At 47.4% G+C, this 14,642-nt stretch overlaps 1 protein-coding gene across 1 annotated transcript in view; it reads left to right on the top strand.

The window, feature by feature from the left end:
* Nucleotides 1-14,642, top strand: part of LOC126195770 (trichohyalin-like) — a 173,089-nt gene that overhangs the window by 70,894 nt on the left and 87,553 nt on the right. The window contains exon 2 of the mRNA XM_049934402.1: nt 9,036-13,373. Within this exon, the coding sequence (XP_049790359.1) occupies nt 9,036-13,373 (4,338 nt within the window). The remainder of the gene's footprint in view (nt 1-9,035; nt 13,374-14,642) is intronic.

The raw sequence follows: 14,642 nt of genomic DNA on the forward strand, positions 1-14,642 counted from the left end.
GGTAATGGACGAATGTGATTACTTTTTTATTTCATGTCGCTGTAAACATAGACATCAGTGGGAGTGGAGCTTTCTGCTGCTTCATTGAGAAATATTTCACATGGGGTAATGAATCAAATGTGTTGACTTCTTGTTTTTAGTCCGTGTGTGTCCAGATAGCACTGTGAGAGGAGCTTTCTGCAGCTTCTTTCAGAAATATTTCTCATAGGGTAATGGATCGAATGTGATTACTTTTTTATTTCTTGTCGCTGTAAACACAGACATCAGTGTGAAAGGAGCTTTCTGCAGCTTCTTTCAGAAATATTTCACATAGGTTAATGGATCAAATGTGTTGACTTTGTATTTTTAGTCCCTGTGTGTCCAGATAACCATGTGAGAGCAGCTTCCTGCAGCTTCTTTCAGAAATATTTCACATAGGGTAATGGATCAAATGTGTTGACTTCGTATTTTTAGTCCCTGTGTGTCCAGATAACCATGTGAGAGGAGCTTTCTGCAGCTTCTTTCAGAAATATTTCACATAGGTTAATGGGTCAAATGTGTTGACTTTGTATTTTTAGTCCCTGTGTGTCCAGATAACCGTGTGAGAGGAGCTTCCTGCAGCTTCTTTCAGAAATATTTCACATAGGGTAATGGATCAAATGTGTCGACATTGTATATTTAGTCCCTGTGTGTCCAGATAACCGTGTGAGAGGAGCTTTCTGCAGCTTCTTTCAGAACTATTCCACATAGGGTAATGGACGAATGTGATGACTTGGCATTTCTAGTCCCTGTGTGTCCAGATAGCACTGTGAGAGGAGCTTTCTGCAGCCTCTTTCAGAAATATTTCACATAGGGTAATGGATCAAATGTGTTGACTTCGTATTTTTAGTCCCTGTGTGTCCAGATAACCATGTGACAGGAGCTTTCTGCTGCTTCTTTCAGAAATATTTCTCATAGGGTAATGGGTCGAATGTGATGACTTCGTATTTTTAGTCCCTGTGCGTCCAGATAGCACTGTGAGAGGAGCTTTCTGCAGCTTCTTTCAGAAATATTTCACATTGGGTATAGGATCGAATGTGTTGACTTTGTATTTTTAGTCCCTGTGTGTCCAGATAACCATGTGAGAGGAGCTTTCTGCAGCTTCTTTCAGAAATATTTCACATAGGGTAATGGATCAAATGTGTTGACTTTGTATTTTTAGTCCCTCTGTGTCCAGATAACTATGTGAGAGGAGCTTTCTGCAGCTTCTATCAGAAATATTTCTCATAGGAAAATGGATCGAATGTGATTACTTCGTATTTCATGCCGCTGTAAACATAGACATCAGTGGGAGAGGAGATTTCTGCTCCTTCATTCAGAAATATTTCACATAGGATAATGATTCAAATGTGATGAGTTCTTATTTTTAGTCCCTGTGCGTCCAGATAGCACTGTGAGAGGAGCTTTCTGCAGCTTCTTTCAGAAATATTTCACATTGGGTAATGGACGAATGTGATGACTTTCTATTTCCAGCCACTGTGAGTACAGATAGCAGTGTGAGAGGAGCTTTCTGCAGCTACTTTCAGAAATATTTCTCATAGGGTAATGGGTCGAATGTGATGACTTTGTATTTCTAGTCACTGTAAATATGGAGAGCTGTGTAAGAGGAGTTTTCCACAGCTTCTTTCGGAAATATTTCACATAGGGTAGTGGATCAAATGTGATGACTTTGTATTTCCAGCAAATGTGCGTACAGATAGCAGTGTGAGAACAGCTTTCTGCAGCTTCTTTCATTAATATATCACATAGGGTAATGGATCGAATGTGATGACATTGTATTTCATGTCACTGTAAACAAAGACAGCATTGGGAAACGAGCTTTCTGCTGATTCATTGAGAAATATTTTACATAGGGAAATGGTTCGATATGATGACTTTGTATTTCCAGCCACTGATCGTACAGATAGCAGTGCGAAAGCAGTTTTCTGCAGATACTTTCAGAAATATTTCTCATAGGGTAATGGATCGAATGTGATGACTTTGTATTTCTAGTCACTGTGTGTGCTGATATCAGTGTGAGAGGAGCATTCTGCAGTTTCTTTCAGAAATATTTCACATAGGGCAATGAATCGAATGTGATGACTTTGTATTTCTAGTCACTGTAAACAAAGGAAGCAGTGGGAGAGGAGCTTTCTGCAGCTTCTTTCAGAAATATATCACATAGGGTAATGGAACGAATGTGATGACTTTGTATTTCTAGTCACTGTGCCCACAGATAACATTGTGAGAGGAGCTTTCTGCAGCTTCTTTCAGAAATATTTCACATACGGTAATCGATCGAATCTATTCTTTGTATTTCATGTCACTGTTAACATAGACAGCTGTTTTTTGAGGAGCTTTCTGCTGCTTCATTCAGAAATAATTCACATAGGGTAATGGATCGTATGTGATGACATTGTATTTCTAGTCACTGTGTGTCCAGATAGCAGTGTGAGAGAAGCTTACTGCAACTTCATTGATAATATTTCTCGTAGGGTAATGGATCGAATGTGATGACTTTGTATTTCTACTCACTGTGTGTCCAGATAGCAGTGTGAGAGGAACTTTCTACTGGTTCTTTCCGAAATATTTCACATTGGTTAATGGATCGAATGTGATGACTACATATTTCTAGTCACTGTAAATATAGACAGCAGTGTGAGAGGAGCTCTCTGAAAGCTTCTTTCAGAAATAGTTTCAATTATGGTTATAGATCAGATGAATCGGTAGCGGCTTTGTAGTATCTTTTCCAACTGGGACAATGGTTTGAGAGTAGTTTTCTGCAATTTCTTTCAGAAATATTTCAAGTTGGGTTATGGATCATGCAAAGATTCTGTGGTCTTTACATTACTAAAAATGGAACTAAGTCATTTTGAAGTAGCAAGAAAGCGAAGTAATTTATATTTATAGTTAAAGCATGTGATAAATTCTCGGTCACTTAATCTTTTGTATTGCTACTCACTTTCGTTTGGACAGCAGCATTTCTTCTTGCACAATTTATTAGCTTCTCTCCTTATCTTGCAACAGAAATTACTTTGTCTGTTAGGGCAGATATGGCTAAATGTTTAAAATATGATCAGAAACAGATGGAATACTTTGTAAAGCCCTTTTTATTTAACACTATGACTGGTTTTGTGTACTGGCAGAAATGAAACTGAAGAAAGCTTGTGAGTTGTTCTCCCATAGCTCATTTTGTCCACAAAATGCAAAATTTCTATGTTTTAGCCCCAGTATAACATGCAATTTTAATCTGCTAGCAACCTTCATATTGGCATACACTCAGTTCAGAGTGAAAAATTAATTCTTAGATCACTTGAACTGTAAGGGTCATTTTGGTCAAGATACGTATCATAAAACTGCTTACAAACAACAAAGAGACGTAAAAGAGAGGGACTCATTACCTTTCGAGTGCTGCAGGCAAGGAAACAAAACCCGGCCCCTGGTACTATGCTTGAGCCCCGCCTGTCTCACCAGATCCTCATCTAGGAAGTGTTCTGTGATTGCTATATGACAAAGAAATTCTGTAAAGTGCTGCTTTTCACTAGTGTTTTACTTAATTATGAGTTCAGTTGCTCTAAAACTAAAATCCATAAATTATTTTATATGTGCAACAAATTCTACAAAATAAAATAGTGCACCCATAATATGCTGATGGATTACACATTTATGTTTTAAATTTAAATCACTAGTTTTAATATACGTCAAAAGAGCATATTTGTTGGGAGGAAAGGGACAGTAGGAAGAAAGGAAAGGTGCACAGGTGCTAGATGAAAGAAAATGTGTCTTAGGATGCAGAAAGTGTAGCAAAACGCCCAAAGTAAGGCCCATTTTCATGGTTGGTAACATTTGTTTTTGTTTTTATTATGTGGTACACCTATATTTGTACAGTGACATCAGAAATTAATTTGCTTGTCTTAGAAGTACACCAGACATAAGTAAGAGCATAGTAGTATTGATTATTTTTATTTTACGAACCTGAATTGTTAGTAGGACACTCAGTTTGCCTGTTGCGGAGGGGGGGGGGGGGGGGGGGGCAGCAGCAGCAGCAGCAGCAGCAGCAGCAGCACACACCGACAACTATTATGCTGTAGTCACAACAGGTAGACCTACAGGATTTCAGATTGTCATCTCTTGTCAGTTGCTCCAGAAGAGACAAAAGGCAGCAAATTCAGATATTTTATATTTCAGCGACTCAAAAACTCATTTGAAGAGTCTAATTAATTAATAAGAAATTGAGAAGTGTAATGTGTCTGACTAATGAAGTGTTATTGGTATAAACTGTGCAAAACATTCCCTGTAGGAATTCCATCACAGAAGAGCATCTCACAAATATATAGAGTATGAGCAAGAGTTGTCACAGAAAAGGCAGGATAGAATTGTCAAATGGAAATCAATAATTTTAATAAGGAAATAAAAAAGAATTTGGCAAACATCAAATAGATACGCAAATGTGAGGGGGCCAGGAGTTAACATAGTAGGAAGCTCATTGAAGTGGAGAAGAGTGAAGACGAGATGTAGGTGACAGTACCACTCAGCACATGCTGTAGAGAATATTTCACAACTGTGATTCTTATCCCTGTGCCTTAAAATGTCTTGTGTACCTAGTGAGTAATTTGAATGTGCTTTCATCTTAATCACAATTTTAGTGATTGTCACACTGATATGGACTGAGAATATCTTAGTAGGGAGGATGCAGCATGTTATCTCAGATGCAGTGTCACCAACAGATATAGAAGGAAGTTTGGGTGTACTCCAGAGAAGTGTGTTGGACCTTCACTGTTCATGTTGTATATTGATGATCTTTCAGACAGTATTAATACTAGCTTCAGACTTTACATAGATAATGGCGTTATGTAGAACCAAGTAAAGTTTGAAACTGTATCAAGGTCTGACTGAATGTATGTACAGCTTTGTTCAAAGTAAGGAGGATGGATGGATGGATCGATTTTGATTGATAGGGTTAAAGGGATCATTGGTTGTTGGTCCCTCATTCTTTTGTGTATCAGACTGGGAATAGCCCAGAGAGGAAGGACACAAAAGAAAAATCCCAATGGACTTGACTGTACCCAAGAACAAAGGAAGCAAAGACATAGAAGCAAGTAGAAGTGAGAGAGAGGAAGGTAGGAGGGTTAATCTGCCCAGAAAGCAGCTGGAGATCATGGGACACAGTATCTGACTGGAGACATTCTCTGCATCTCACAGTTGCTTCCACATCCTCCATTGCCACAAGAAAACTAGCTACACAGACAAGATAGATTCATCATAATTGTTCTCTTTCCTGGGATTTTGTTAACCATTGATAGATGTCCCAGAATAAGAAGAATTTTAGGGGTGGGAAGGGCAGGAGCCAGGGTGGACCTCTGAGAAAGGATAGCTGTGGGACCCTCAGGTTGGAGCAGGCTGCAGCACTCACACCTCCAAATTCACAAGTGACCGACAAGGCTATTGTGCACTAAGACACAGAGAGGAATAAAAACCACTTTCACAGATACAAACCAAAACCAAATCAGCCACTTTGGTGTTGTCTAATAGCACCAGAGGTAGGTAGTGTGTCAGCAAGTGTAAGGCTTCATTTTAAGGTGCCAAATTAGGGCAACCTAGTAGGATGTGGTCCACCGTGAGACCCTTGAGCAGGCGTGACATTCTGTATAGTCACAACTAATGGGTGTCAAAGATATCAGATAGCACTGGTCACCAGCCTGTAGATAAATCAAGGAGCCACTCCCAATTAAGAATGGCTTGCGACTGTGAAAACGAAAGTGGCTGAGAGATCAAGCAACGGCCAACAATCCTGCAGTGAATATACTGCATCTAACTGTCAGGGAGTGAAGTTCACTTTATTGTGATTGTATGCAGCCAAAACTGGTTTGTCAGTTTGCCATTAAGCCATTAATGTATACAAAACCTGAGTGTGTAAATGCGTGAAGAACGTCTGGGAACAGGCTGCAGAAAACCATAGGGTCTACTCTAAAACTATATTATTGAGGGATGGTGGGATGCACACCATTGGGGCATGTGGTATTACTGACTGACAAAAGCTGCGTGGGAGCAGAAATAGTGACACACCAGTCGATAATAATTTATTTACCTGTCCTGCAGGGTTTCAGGCTAGGCTGAATCCACACACTTTTCTTCCAGTTAAATTAGAAAAAAACAGAATGGAAACAGTTTAGAGGGAAATAGGGCTTACTAATTTTGTCATTAAATGAGCCAGAAAAATGCCATTTGAGATACAGTTCCCCATAGCATTGGTTTCATCACATTAATTTCCAAAAACAAATACTATCTGTAAGGCACTATCCAAAGTTATTTGATAGGGCATTTACTTGGAGATAGGGTTGATCTAAAACATATTATTGTTAACATTATGAAAGTGTCAAAAACATAGTTCCACACTTTTGTAGTTCTGGGAAAGTGAACATCTTGTGTATTAGCCAAACTCAGACATAGAAACATCTATAAATGTAATTAAGTTTTCAGCATCTGCTGGTTCTCATCTCCAACTAGAAAGGAATGAAACATAATGTTGCAAGTTTTTACTGCAGTCTATCCACAGCACACTCTCATCTTAAATTAATTTGTTCTTCTGTTTTTAAATGGACAGATATGTGTCAGTACCATCTGGAACATTTATTTGAACTTCCAGCTATATTTCTGTTGCAATAATGTATGGTCTAAAATGTATCTAAGAGTAAGTTACCCATTATCAAACACCCTTATTACACTATTTGTAAATCAACTGCATGTGGTTGACAAATAGTGTCATTTCATAATGACTGTTATGAATCATGAGAAGTAAATGTTTTTTTTAAGAAGTGAAGCTGCTACACTACCATGTGTAGAATAATCTGATTAATTGCATTTTTTTTAAGTGGCCAATTTACATTATAAAATAAAAAAAACTAATTAAATGAAAAGTACACTTTTTTACAAGAAAGTTAATCATTTATGGTAATTAAAAGTTCATTGAATGATGTGCCATAATTTTATACATCACCAAGAGCTTTTTCAGGATGTGGATTTTCCACTTTTTTGTCCTCACGGTCCAGCACGAAGTGTGAACGTCAAGGATGGCTGCCTGAGCCAGCTAGGTGGGGCTCATCTGGTACATTTCAACCAGGCCCAGTGCACAGTGTGAACACAGCTTGATGGTGTGACCAGAAAGTTTGCTTAAGTTGGCAAAGATGGGATAGCCACATCAGCTGATTATCTAAGACCAGTCGTAAAAGGCAATAAGTCACCACCAAATTGAGTGTTTGGTCCTCGAGGTAGAGTTCTGGTTATGGATAGACAATATGATAGTGTGATAGTGACAGAAGTGCCTGACATGTCTTGCAAGTGTAAAACTGGAAGCAATGGGTGAGAGCCCAGGACTGCACATTTCCTATGGTACCCACAGTTGAGGAACCATAGTAGATGCAAAGTTGTCAGCATACAGGGAAGATTACAATGTAGACCTCACAGCTGCAGCTAGACCACTGATAGTTGCTACAAAATGGGGCACACTCATTACAGAGCCCTGTGGACCTCTTTTTCTTGTATATGGGGAGTACTGTGGGAAGCACCAACTTTAACCTAGAAAGTATGGCAAGACAAGATGTTCTGGACATAAATTGGGAATTGGCACCAGAGACTCCACTCATTGAGGGTACCCAGGATGTGGTGATGTTGTGTGGTGTGTTGGGCCCTATGCAAGTCAGACAACAACTGCAAGATGTTAACACCAGAAGAAGCTGACCAAGTGGCAGACTCCAGGTGGTCCAAAGTTTCAGCAGTAGAATTACCTTTGTGAAAACCACCTTCGGACAGAGCCAAAAGGCACCAGGACTCAAGGTACAAACACACCTGTCTGCTCACCATATGTTCCAGGTATTTGCATAGATATTAAGCGAGGCTAATTACACAATAGCTGTTGTTTTCAAGGGGGTGTTTATCAGTTCCAGTACTGTGACAATCATACTTTCTCACCACTGTGACAGGAACACCTCCTCACTCCAGATATGGTTGAAAATGGCAAGTACATGACATTGGGCATCCATTTATAAGTCATTGAGCATTTAGATGTTGGTTCATAGTGGCCATCAGGAACACTACCTCAGATACAGAGGCGGAACATCTGGGGTTTGGCAGCATAGGAGTCATCAGACTCTCTCTCTCTCTCTCTCTCTCTCTCTCTCTCTCTCTCTTGGATGACATGTTTTCCGTAGATAATTTAGATTTGGGTTTGTCTGCTCAAGATTCTGAGGCAGAGGAGGAACACGACATCCTATGACCTGCAACCTGTGATGGCTTTAGCCACTGGATGTCATCCAATTGTAGGTCAGCAGAGTCCTGGGAATGCAGTGTACAAGGGACCCCTTTCTGGTAAGTGGTGCAGAGGAGGAGGAGGAGGAGGGCAATGCTTCTCTGGTTGGCAGTTGGGGACTGACATTCCTAGTGAATAGCAAGTCAACATTGTCAAAGAGGGTATGGAGGGAGCAGTAGGAGAAAGACCCTTCTCCACCATGGGAATAGGTGTAGTCCGGTGGCCCAGTAGGCCACAGGGTGGATGACGGCACAGTCACCGGAGAGGATGACATCATAGTAGTAGAATTTGTCCATTTCACACATGTACGGTGTAAGAGATTGTGTTTCTTTTTGGTCTCTTGATTTGTGAGGATGTGTATTCCTGGGTTTTCTTTTTACACTTGAAAATGGTACAGGAGGAATGGTGCTCCCCACAGTTGATAGAGATTGGTGGAGAGGGGCACAAACAAACAACCACAGTCCCTTCAGACATGACTGGTGCTGCAATGTAAAGATATGTGTCTAAATCACCTTCACTTGCAGCACCACAAGGGTGTAGGGATATATGGCTTGATATCACAGCGATAGACAACCTTAGATGATTTCTCGTTGTTTTAGAAGATGAAGGTGGTAAAGCTGAAGGCTCCAGTATCCACTGTGTTCTCTTTTGCTACCCACTGGACACCATGGACAAAATGCACATGTCATCACTCCTAATTAGCAAACAGCTCTAACAATAGCTCCAACAATAGCTCCAGCAACAGCTCCAGCAACAGCTCCAGCAACAGCTCCAGCAACAGCTCCAGCAACAGCTCCAGCAACAGCTCCAGCAACAGCTCCAGCAACAGCTCCAGCAACAGCTCCAGCAACAGCTCCAGCAACAGCTCCAGCAACAGCTCCAGCAACAGCTCCAGCAACAGCTCCAGCAACAGCTCCAGCAACAGCTCCAGCAACAGCTCCAGCAACAGCTCCAGCAACAGCTCCAGCAACAGCTCCAGCAACAGCTCCAGCAACAGCTCCAGCAACAGCTCCAGCAACAGCTCCAGCAACAGCTCCAGCAACAGCTCCAGCAACAGCTCCAGCAACAGCTCCAGCAACAGCTCCAGCAACAGCTCCAGCAACAGCTCCAGCAACAGCTCCAGCAACAGCTCCAGCAACAGCTCCAGCAACAGCTCCAGCAACAGCTCCAGCAACAGCTCCAGCAACAGCTCCAGCAACAGCTCCAGCAACAGCTCCAGCAACAGCTCCAGCAACAGCTCCAGCAACAGCTCCAGCAACAGCTCCAGCAACAGCTCCAGCAACAGCTCCAGCAACAGCTCCAGCAACAGCTCCAGCAACAGCTCCAGCAACAGCTCCAGCAACAGCTCCAGCAACAGCTCCAGCAACAGCTCCAGCAACAGCTCCAGCAACAGCTCCAGCAACAGCTCCAGCAACAGCTCCAGCAACAGCTCCAGCAACAGCTCCAGCAACAGCTCCAGCAACAGCTCCAGCAACAGCTCCAGCAACAGCTCCAGCAACAGCTCCAGCAACAGCTCCAGCAACAGCTCCAGCAACAGCTCCAGCAACAGCTCCAGCAACAGCTCCAGCAACAGCTCCAGCAACAGCTCCAGCAACAGCTCCAGCAACAGCTCCAGCAACAGCTCCAGCAACAGCTCCAGCAACAGCTCCAGCAACAGCTCCAGCAACAGCTCCAGCAACAGCTCCAGCAACAGCTCCAGCAACAGCTCCAGCAACAGCTCCAGCAACAGCTCCAGCAACAGCTCCAGCAACAGCTCCAGCAACAGCTCCAGCAACAGCTCCAGCAACAGCTCCAGCAACAGCTCCAGCAACAGCTCCAGCAACAGCTCCAGCAACAGCTCCAGCAACAGCTCCAGCAACAGCTCCAGCAACAGCTCCAGCAACAGCTCCAGCAACAGCTCCAGCAACAGCTCCAGCAACAGCTCCAGCAACAGCTCCAGCAACAGCTCCAGCAACAGCTCCAGCAACAGCTCCAGCAACAGCTCCAGCAACAGCTCCAGCAACAGCTCCAGCAACAGCTCCAGCAACAGCTCCAGCAACAGCTCCAGCAACAGCTCCAGCAACAGCTCCAGCAACAGCTCCAGCAACAGCTCCAGCAACAGCTCCAGCAACAGCTCCAGCAACAGCTCCAGCAACAGCTCCAGCAACAGCTCCAGCAACAGCTCCAGCAACAGCTCCAGCAACAGCTCCAGCAACAGCTCCAGCAACAGCTCCAGCAACAGCTCCAGCAACAGCTCCAGCAACAGCTCCAGCAACAGCTCCAGCAACAGCCCCAGCAACAGCCCCAGCAACAGCCCCAGCAACAGCCCCAGCAACAGCCCCAGCAACAGCCCCAGCAACAGCCCCAGCAACAGCCCCAGCAACAGCCCCAGCAACAGCCCCAGCAACAGCCCCAGCAACAGCCCCAGCAACAGCCCCAGCAACAGCCCCAGCAACAGCCCCAGCAACAGCCCCAGCAACAGCCCCAGCAACAGCCCCAGCAACAGCCCCAGCAACAGCCCCAGCAACAGCCCCAGCAACAGCCCCAGCAACAGCCCCAGCAACAGCCCCAGCAACAGCCCCAGCAACAGCCCCAGCAACAGCCCCAGCAACAGCCCCAGCAACAGCCCCAGCAACAGCCCCAGCAACAGCCCCAGCAACAGCCCCAGCAACAGCCCCAGCAACAGCCCCAGCAACAGCCCCAGCAACAGCCCCAGCAACAGCCCCAGCAACAGCCCCAGCAACAGCCCCAGCAACAGCCCCAGCAACAGCCCCAGCAACAGCCCCAGCAACAGCCCCAGCAACAGCCCCAGCAACAGCCCCAGCAACAGCCCCAGCAACAGCCCCAGCAACAGCCCCAGCAACAGCCCCAGCAACAGCCCCAGCAACAGCCCCAGCAACAGCCCCAGCAACAGCCCCAGCAACAGCCCCAGCAACAGCCCCAGCAACAGCCCCAGCAACAGCCCCAGCAACAGCCCCAGCAACAGCCCCAGCAACAGCCCCAGCAACAGCCCCAGCAACAGCCCCAGCAACAGCCCCAGCAACAGCCCCAGCAACAGCCCCAGCAACAGCCCCAGCAACAGCCCCAGCAACAGCCCCAGCAACAGCCCCAGCAACAGCCCCAGCAACAGCCCCAGCAACAGCCCCAGCAACAGCCCCAGCAACAGCCCCAGCAACAGCCCCAGCAACAGCCCCAGCAACAGCCCCAGCAACAGCCCCAGCAACAGCCCCAGCAACAGCCCCAGCAACAGCCCCAGCAACAGCCCCAGCAACAGCCCCAGCAACAGCCCCAGCAACAGCCCCAGCAACAGCCCCAGCAACAGCCCCAGCAACAGCCCCAGCAACAGCCCCAGCAACAGCCCCAGCAACAGCCCCAGCAACAGCCCCAGCAACAGCCCCAGCAACAGCCCCAGCAACAGCCCCAGCAACAGCCCCAGCAACAGCCCCAGCAACAGCCCCAGCAACAGCCCCAGCAACAGCCCCAGCAACAGCCCCAGCAACAGCCCCAGCAACAGCCCCAGCAACAGCCCCAGCAACAGCCCCAGCAACAGCCCCAGCAACAGCCCCAGCAACAGCCCCAGCAACAGCCCCAGCAACAGCCCCAGCAACAGCCCCAGCAACAGCCCCAGCAACAGCCCCAGCAACAGCCCCAGCAACAGCCCCAGCAACAGCCCCAGCAACAGCCCCAGCAACAGCCCCAGCAACAGCCCCAGCAACAGCCCCAGCAACAGCCCCAGCAACAGCCCCAGCAACAGCCCCAGCAACAGCCCCAGCAACAGCCCCAGCAACAGCCCCAGCAACAGCCCCAGCAACAGCCCCAGCAACAGCCCCAGCAACAGCCCCAGCAACAGCCCCAGCAACAGCCCCAGCAACAGCCCCAGCAACAGCCCCAGCAACAGCCCCAGCAACAGCCCCAGCAACAGCCCCAGCAACAGCCCCAGCAACAGCCCCAGCAACAGCCCCAGCAACAGCCCCAGCAACAGCCCCAGCAACAGCCCCAGCAACAGCCCCAGCAACAGCCCCAGCAACAGCCCCAGCAACAGCCCCAGCAACAGCCCCAGCAACAGCCCCAGCAACAGCCCCAGCAACAGCCCCAGCAACAGCCCCAGCAACAGCCCCAGCAACAGCCCCAGCAACAGCCCCAGCAACAGCCCCAGCAACAGCCCCAGCAACAGCCCCAGCAACAGCCCCAGCAACAGCCCCAGCAACAGCCCCAGCAACAGCCCCAGCAACAGCCCCAGCAACAGCCCCAGCAACAGCCCCAGCAACAGCCCCAGCAACAGCCCCAGCAACAGCCCCAGCAACAGCCCCAGCAACAGCCCCAGCAACAGCCCCAGCAACAGCCCCAGCAACAGCCCCAGCAACAGCCCCAGCAACAGCCCCAGCAACAGCCCCAGCAACAGCCCCAGCAACAGCCCCAGCAACAGCCCCAGCAACAGCCCCAGCAACAGCCCCAGCAACAGCCCCAGCAACAGCCCCAGCAACAGCCCCAGCAACAGCCCCAGCAACAGCCCCAGCAACAGCCCCAGCAACAGCCCCAGCAACAGCCCCAGCAACAGCCCCAGCAACAGCCCCAGCAACAGCCCCAGCAACAGCCCCAGCAACAGCCCCAGCAACAGCCCCAGCAACAGCCCCAGCAACAGCCCCAGCAACAGCCCCAGCAACAGCCCCAGCAACAGCCCCAGCAACAGCCCCAGCAACAGCCCCAGCAACAGCCCCAGCAACAGCCCCAGCAACAGCCCCAGCAACAGCCCCAGCAACAGCCCCAGCAACAGCCCCAGCAACAGCCCCAGCAACAGCCCCAGCAACAGCCCCAGCAACAGCCCCAGCAACAGCCCCAGCAACAGCCCCAGCAACAGCCCCAGCAACAGCCCCAGCAACAGCCCCAGCAACAGCCCCAGCAACAGCCCCAGCAACAGCCCCAGCAACAGCCCCAGCAACAGCCCCAGCAACAGCCCCAGCAACAGCCCCAGCAACAGCCCCAGCAACAGCCCCAGCAACAGCCCCAGCAACAGCCCCAGCAACAGCCCCAGCAACAGCCCCAGCAACAGCCCCAGCAACAGTACATAAAAGGAGATCTAGGTGGAAATCCTGTAGCATATTCAGTGGTTAATGCACGATTATAGTGACAGGAAAATCTCTCAGCTTGTCACAGGCAGGTGGGGCAGTTTTAAACTGAATGGAGCCACTTCTAATTTTTGAAATCACCGCCACTGCCCCAAACCTGTCCTTGAGATGTTGAAAGTATAACAAAAACTTTGTAGTCAAAAATTAATCCCCACCTCTCCTAGAACAAACCATGTATTAAGGGGAGGAGTACTTCTTGCCTTGTTTCTGAGCCCTATGTTCCTCCCATGCTGTAACCAGGGAAGGGAACCTTTTAGGGTGATACCACTCTGTGTCATATTAGGTCTTAGCTTCATAAGAGACTACTGGGGCCATACGACCACTAGTGGAAAGAGGTTTGAGTCACTTCATGTGGTAGTCTTTTTCCATAGTAATGCCTGCATTCAGCTGGGGCTCTCGCCCTGGGTGTCCCACAGTCACAGTCACAGTCACAGTCACAGAAACAGTAATGGTTACCTGGCCACTAAGCCATTTCCGGGACCCCGCCCAGAACAGAAAGGCTACCATGCTGGGTTTTGGGCATAGTACCAATGCAAAAAAATAAGGGTGCAAAAAGAGGGTATTTCTGAGTGCAATCGATGGAAGAAAATGAGAAGGGTCCACAAAATATGCTGTAGAGACAGCAGAGATCCCTAACCAAAGATTACATGTCCTTCACTATATTGCTTCAGTGGATAAAAAGTGAACCGCAGTTGATGGCCTGTGCAATGTTCCGTAAATGTATGATAACTGCGACATACCCTGGAATGTAATTGGTTTTACAAAGGGCACTGGGACAGGAAATGGCAAACCATCAGTTGCTGACGATGAGTGCAAACTCGTGAGGTTGGCAGAAATGGCGATGGCTAAAAATGTCAGGGAATTGCCAAAAATGGCAATAGCTAAAGTGACAACGCCCAATATGCAGCCTATCTAAAATGGTCTCCTCTTAACAAGAGGAACAAGAGGAGGTTGGCCAAGTCATTGAGAGAGGTTTTATTTCTCAGAGCTTATTCCTGTGAAGAGAAGACTGGTGGTGAAGCCAAAGAGATACTATCTGCTGACAGATGGCAAAACAGAGACCATCTGAAGGACTAAAAGGGCTAGCAGACTGAGGTAGTAGGAGGACTGCAGGCTCGGCAGCCATCTTATTTCCTGTGAGAGCGACGTGACAAGGAACCATCATGAGCATCACAGCTGCTTCCTCAACAGCGAGCAAGTTGAAGCTTTCTTGGACCTATTGCACTATGGAATGG

The sequence above is a fragment of the Schistocerca nitens genome, chromosome 7, assembly GCF_023898315.1.
Source record: "Schistocerca nitens isolate TAMUIC-IGC-003100 chromosome 7, iqSchNite1.1, whole genome shotgun sequence".
NCBI lineage: Eukaryota > Metazoa > Arthropoda > Insecta > Orthoptera > Acrididae > Schistocerca > Schistocerca nitens.